The sequence below is a fragment of the Physeter macrocephalus genome, chromosome 7 (assembly GCF_002837175.3).
Source record: "Physeter macrocephalus isolate SW-GA chromosome 7, ASM283717v5, whole genome shotgun sequence".
Taxonomy (NCBI): Eukaryota; Metazoa; Chordata; class Mammalia; order Artiodactyla; family Physeteridae; genus Physeter; species Physeter macrocephalus.
In genome coordinates this window covers 50,034,740-50,041,951 of record NC_041220.1, presented here as the reverse complement: position 1 = coordinate 50,041,951, position 7,212 = coordinate 50,034,740, and the positions used below count along the sequence as shown (strand labels likewise).

The 7,212-nt window shown below is 35.4% G+C and overlaps 1 protein-coding gene across 11 annotated transcripts in view; it reads right to left on the bottom strand.

The window, feature by feature from the left end:
- Positions 1-7,212, bottom strand: part of CLOCK (clock circadian regulator) — a 136,334-nt gene that overhangs the window by 11,658 nt on the left and 117,464 nt on the right. For 10 of the 11 annotated variants that reach the window (XM_024131922.3, XM_024131924.3, XM_024131921.3 and 7 more), the window contains 5 exons: positions 6,750-6,850; positions 6,125-6,214; positions 2,996-3,148; positions 1,739-1,948; positions 803-1,008 (listed from right to left, as the gene is read on the bottom strand). In XM_024131922.3, the coding sequence (XP_023987690.1) occupies positions 803-1,008; positions 1,739-1,948; positions 2,996-3,148; positions 6,125-6,214; positions 6,750-6,850 (760 nt within the window). The remainder of the gene's footprint in view (positions 1-802; positions 1,009-1,738; positions 1,949-2,995; positions 3,149-6,124; positions 6,215-6,749; positions 6,851-7,212) is intronic. The other variant, XM_007121139.4, reaches the window with a different exon arrangement.

Genomic DNA, 7,212 nt, shown 5'->3' with positions numbered 1-7,212 from the left:
GAGGCCCGCGTACCGGAAAAAAAAAAAAAAAAAAAAAGTATTTAAAATATAATTAAGACTAGAAATCCTATAGTTGTTAAAAAACTCCTTCCTAATATTCGAAAAGGGTATTTCTTCATAATATTTGTTTCTAAGTCAGCTATTTGGATGACTAAAATAAGTCACAGATGGTGGTTTTTCTAGAAGTGCCCACAGAACTTTAGCATAGTATATGTTAAAGCACTTGAGCTTTGAAATCAGACACCCAGGCTTGAATTCAGATACCCTTCTTCACTCCCTTAACAGCTATAGACCCTTGACCAAATTATTAAAAACTCACTTTATTCTTACCTGGGAAATAAAAGACCCTAACACCTATTTTTTAAAAAAATAAAAATTAAATAAATGAGATAATATATTTTGAGCATTTAGTACAGTACTTAACAAAAATCAAGAAAGGTGAGCTACTCTTACTCCATAACACATATCAACTATGGTAGCAAACACCCTAACCATTGTTACTACACTGACAACTCAGCAGCATCTGTACTGAAATGATAAAAGTTTTATAGTGATATAGACAAACCCTATTATAAAACTTGTGTAACAGTGTGCTGTAGAATTTGGATTCTACAGTATTTGTAAGCACATTTCTGAACAAAACTTGTTGTTACTTTTATTATAAAGTCCGGATACATTCTGTGTTTTTATTTCAAATTCAAGAGTGAGCAACAAATTGAAATCAGGTTTTTAAAGATCAAAGTATTGTTTTTTAATCAAACAATTTACATATTTGGAATGACTAATGAAATATGACCACTACCTTATCTGTCTGTCCTGAGTGAATGTAGTTACTGCAGCACTCTGGGAACTGTTTTGTGGCATACTAGATGGAATCTGGACCATGCTTCCGGCCGTCGGCTGAGAAATCACCATAGTGTTATACAGTGGGGCTGTAAGAGTGCTCTGTGTCTGACTGGGAAGAGACGTTTGCTGACTGTGCCCGCTCAGTATATTCTGTTGATTCTGCTAGAAAAGAGAAGATTTTACAGATAGATTACCTGAAAAAAATTTATTCAGAAAGTATGATTCTACTACTCATCATTCTAACAATAGTTGACATGACAGAAAAAGAAGTGGCAGAACATATTACTCTGGGAGAAATCAAGGAATAACTTGTAGTCATTGAGAATGAATTAGCCTTCAGTATCTTGCTAGAAGGTAAGCTATGACTTTTGAAAAGGAGCATGATCTTAACAGGGATGATATGAAATATACATGAAGAATTTCTTCAAACACCCGAAGTAGGTGACTGACATTACACATTTTTATATATTTCATTTGAAGTCTTGAGATTTATAATCACAGATGCACACCAATTACCAAAATTTCCTAGAATGTTGATTAAGCCATCACTGCCCTAACAATACATTCTTCACCTATGGTAACATATGTCCTAGTCAGACTCTTGCAAGTCAAACTTTTTTTTTTTAACACACAGAACTAGTCCGTATGGTCATTTTAAGCAAACTGCAAAATTTTTAAATGTCAAAATACTGAAAGCATTCAATGTTCAACAATTAAGAACAATTTGCTCAAAATATTTTAATTATCACTCTCAATACTATAGTTTCTAATTATTACTATTAAAGTTTTAAAAATATGGTATTGTTCAAGATGAAGCTTTATTTTTGTTTTAGCAACACCATACATTTCAATCACTGAATACTCCACAGCCCACTGTACTCGATAACGTTACCTGACTTGATGTATTTTGTAAAGTCTGCTGTTGTATCATGTGCTGAGTTGTGCCAATGTGTCCAGTATTCATTCCACTTTGAATTTGGTTAGTCTGAACAACCTGGCTTTGCATATTTATAGGTGCAAGCTGCTGGATATTAGATGAATTTCCAGAAGAAAGTTGAACAGAACCAAAATTCAATCCAGGGGTTGATTGTTGTAAAAACATCTTTAAAAATAAAGATTATATTGAAATGATCTTTTTAAGTTAAAAAGAATGAGAGCATTAAAAAAACAGCTAAAAATTAAGTTTAAAACGCAAGTAACAAGAAGACTAAGTCACTCTGAATGAACACTGAGCAATAAATAATTACTGAATAAAACATGATACTCATTTTCATTCTTCCAGTCACCCTAACCCTATCATGTTTCTAACTGTCAGAAAAAGCGTTATAAATTTCAAAACCTCCACTTGTTCGACATTTTTACATGTGGGGGATTATTATATCAGCTAGCGTTACCCTAACTCAGAGCTACTCAAAGGTCTGTGGACTGGCAGCTCTGCATCACTCATCATTTATAATTCACGGCATTAGAAAGAAGTAGTCTTCACTTAAAGTTTCCTCTTACCAAAGTCTTAGTCTCCTTGGATAGACATAACTTTAGAGCAGCCTTGTTGGTTGACCAAATGAGACTAATTTGAATCACACCTACTAGTATGTTTTTTAAAAAATGATTGATGATTGATTCATAAATTCTGTACCTACATGTACCTAAAACTCTGTAAAGTATTTTGATGTTATGGGTTTAAAGCTTACTAAACATCAGCCTGCTAAAAGATGACTCTAGGGCTTCCCTGGTGGCGCAGTGGTTGAGAATCCACCTGCCAATGCAGGGGACACGGGTTCGTGCCCCGGTCCGGGAAGATCCCACATGCCATGGAGCGGCTCGGCCCGTGAGCCATGGCTACTGAGCCCGTGCGTCCGGAGCAATGGGAGAAGCCACAACAGTGAGAGGCCCGCGTACCAAAAAAAAAAAAAAAAAAAAAAAGATGACTCTAATCTGGAGAAACAAGGATGCTCATGGAAACACTCTTAGGAATGAATCATCTTTAGAGACTGTTAATACAATCCTATTGAGTAAATAACCAATGAGTATTGAACTAAACTGAGGAAATGTATCTTTTGCATCTCACTTTTAATTAAGAAAAGTCAATTTCCTAAGAAGCCAAAATGCAAATAGCATGCTTTGTTTGAATTCAAATGTAATAACTTACCTGAAGACCTTGACCATGGACCATTTGAAGCTGCTCTTGAATTTTTCTTAGTTCTTCTTGTTGCCGATGAATGTTTGCCTCTATCATCCGAGTCCGTTGCTCCAACTGGTCTTTCAGATGCTGCATGGCTCCTAACTGAGCTGAGAACTGAAACTTAAGTATTGTGGATGGAAAAAGTGTAACATATTTTACAATCACTTCTCATAACTGTAAAATGTGAAACATAAGCAGTACATCATGAGCTAAGAATGTTATGCCAGTTATTAATGTATTGCCTCTCAACTCCTAATTCACCTATCTTTGCTCGGCTTTGTGATACTGGAGCTGGACCCTATAAATATATCTCCGTAGTCAGCAGGCACAAGCAGTCCTGTCAGTGATGATGCTGGAGGGATACTGCAAAGGGAGGTGCCTATCTTTCTGGTTCTGGTGCTTTTCCTTCTTGTTCTTATGCCAATGGGTAGCATCCTAGTGAGTGTCATCAGCGCTCCAGCAGGTGGCTTTCCAGCAAGTCTCACTGGCATCCTAGTGGGCAGCTCCCCAGCAAATGTTACTGGTACCCCAGCAAGTGGCTTCTTGCTCTCCAGCCCTAGTCTGTGGCACCTCCATGAATGTGTGTATCATCCAGTGGCTACAACCACACCTGCCCTAATGGGATCTGAGTCTCAGCCTGGCCTGGAAGAGCAGGAGTTCAGGAGGGTCGAGGGAGTCTTCCAAGTTGTTCCCCCTTGGCTACTCTCCCTTTCACTTACATTTAGTGGCTGCTCTCTACACCTGTTTTCCCTGTATTCTTTTGAATTCTCTTAACTGCTTTCAGTAGTTAATCCCTGTTACCAGTAATTTGTTATACTACCCCTGTTCAAATTTCTGGTCTAGCTTCTGACTGGATCTTGACTGATTACAAGATGAATTAATAACACTGGCTTTATAAGACCTAGGTTCCTATTGCGCCACTACCACTTGCTAGAACAAGTTACTGAACTTCATTTCTACTCTTTAACAACTGAAAAAGTAGCCTGCACCTACAGTTGTTCACATCAAATTCTGTCATCCCTAGAATGTCCTCTTTGTGCATTAGAAAGTTATAAAAGTTATAAAAATCTGACATTAGAAAGTTGTAAAAATCTGACAGATAACCAACCATGAAATTGTTCTCCGACAAGTACAAAACCTAGGCTTTTAAAGACTAAGCGATTATAAATGAATGCACGCATACGCGAATGAAAGCATAGATATTCTACCTACAGAGTAAATAAGGTTTTCAATCTTACTTATTTCTCTGTTTCACCTGAGTTATAGGCAGCTTCTATTTACTACTGCTTGAAACTTAGTCACATTTGTTGATTCACCACTTAAGCTCGTTTACTTAATTCCAGGAATATTCTGCACAGGATACAGTATAAGAGCAGAAAGAATTTCACTGTATTGGAAATCTGTCTTAATCTTAAAATAGTCTCCTACAATTCATGTAAAAGTGAGAAATGCCCCCCAAAAGCTTTTTTACTCTATCTTCAAAAGTTCGTATTGGGAATACTGAATATTACTTTTCAAAGTATACAACTCTGACTTCTGAAGTTGACAATACCAGATCAAATCATACATTAGATTACACTAGGTGTGAGAAAACATTACAAGTTTAATACCCTCATGCCTTAATTTTTCATTATTTGAAATTTTATATTTATGTCATACAAATATATTTTATCCTAACCAAAGTTATTTATACCTTTAGGTAAACGTTACATTGTCACCACTTAAAGGATTTTTATTAAATACAAATACGAAAATAAAAATAAACACAGAAAGCAGAATAATGGGAAATAAGATCACAGAACTAAGAGGCAGAGTGCTTGGCTTTATCACTGAATGAAATAAGAGATTCGAATACTTATTAACATTTTTGACATAGTCGATACTATTTATTTCATGAAAATATTCCTTTACAATGTTAAGAAATGCTTTTCAGTATCTTGAGATTAATGAACTAATAATATTGAAAATATGTCAAAAATTTACATAAAAATTGTTACCCTTCAGAATAAAAAGCTTTTGAGGACTCAGTGCTGATAAAAACTACTGCAACTCCAGATACTATTTAATAATACAGTGCTGTTATAAATACCTTACACAATTATATGTTGCTAAAAGTCAAGATTATGACATTTAGGTAATTTATAGCACTGTCAATATATTTGTACAAGTGTCATAATATATAACAGCTATAGTTAATATATATATAATTTAAATAACCACATATGATAAGGGTATTTTTAGAAAAACATTGTTTTTACCTATTGCTATCATTATTTGAAATTAAGATATCTTTAACACCAAACAGAACAGAAACTTTTGGATTATTTTTAGCACAACTTAGTAGCATTTTTAACGTGTCTGAGGCACTGAATGAGTGCAGTCATAAATTACAAGTTGTGAAGTTATAATCAAAAGTGTCACTTTTGTAATACCTCTCCTTCGTCTTGCTAGTTTTTATATTTAAGCCTCCTCTGGGACTCAGTCCGAGTAACAATTCTTCCAGGAAGTTCTCTTTCACTTCCTCAGGCTGCATTAAGGGTTCATCTAATGTGCTCACATATCAAGCCTTCAGACCCTGAGCATAGACTATAGAACATTGTATTGTAGTTAACTGTCCTTCCCTCTAGATGTAATAAAGTCTCTTAGTACAGATATATTTACTGCCAGCACCTGCAATATCTGATAATACAAGGAACTCAATAAATGTCCTGTATATAAACAAATGCATGAATATATGAATAAAATTACTCAATTCTTCCACTATCCATAAGAAGAACAAAATGAACAGCTACATTTCATCTTTAATATCTTTCTGCCTATACTGTGCCTATACTGTTTCTCAATAGGGATTAAACAGGATAGTTTTTTGTTGTGCAAAACTGTCACACACCTTAAAAGACAATTAGCACCCCTGGTCCTTGCTGACTAAAGGGCCGGTGGTACCCCAATATCACTGACAATCAAAAAATCCCCAGATATTCTAAATGCCCACAGTTGAGATTTACTGCACCTATAAGTATGTACTTTTTAAAAATCTCTAGTAGCTTAAAAACAATTTATAATTTTAAAATACTTAACTGAAACAAATAGAAATACCTGGGACATGCCTTGTGGAACTGGTAAATTTGCAGCTTGAGACATCACTGGCTGTGTTAATGACTGACCAACAGACTGGGAATTTATGGACTAGAAGCAAAATAAAAAATAACACTGGGGTGACAATCATTCCCATAAATGAGTACTTCCACCAGAAATATCACCATGGCATCTTTATAACTGAATTATAATTAGCCTCATACTTTTTTAGCTGAGTATAGGCATGTCTCCCCCCTCTAAACTGGAAACGCCTATTCCCTATTTATCTTTTTGTCTTTCAAGGTATGTGCCACATTACCTTGCATGGGCTCTCAATAAAAGCTGGCTGGACTTTACTGAAAGTGATTGGTACTTGAAATTAGATACAAAACGGCTCTAAATTATCAGTCTTCCATAATTGAAAAAAAAAAAAAATCTAACATTTTACCTGAAAAATAATCAAAAGGACTGGTATGTTTGACTACTTCACAGAAAAATAAAGATCTTGAGTAACTGTTATGTATCAACAACTATTGTGAATTTCATAGAAAGGGATAATGAATAAATGAATTTCTGAAGATTTAGATGATTTTTTTTTCCCCTTTAATAAATCTTTATTCAGAAGAATACTACCTGAAGAGTTTACCTGACTACTAAATGATGACCTCCTTTGTGCCATCTTTTCATGAGCGGGTAAATGCTGTCTGGGAGGAGTGCTAGTATCCGTTGGGATCTTTGTAGGTGTAGCTAAGGTTGGTCAACAAAAACAGAATAGCATTAGTACTTTATAAAATATAATTTTTAAAGATCAATCTCAAAATGCATTTCAGTGAATAAAAGTAGTTTTTGACTTATTTTTCTAAATAATTCAATAAAAGTGAAGTCTATGACAACAAGATGATTCATTTTAATCACTTCTTTTTTAAGGACAAAGAAAATATCTGAAATAGGAAAACTTCAAATATAAAAATGGTTACTGGGCTTCCCTGGTGGCACAGTGGTTGAGAGTCCGCCTGCCGATGCAGGGGACACGGGTTCGTGCCCCGGTCCGGGAAGATCCCACATGCCGCGGAGCGGCTGGGCCCGTGAGCCATGGCCGCTGAGCCTGC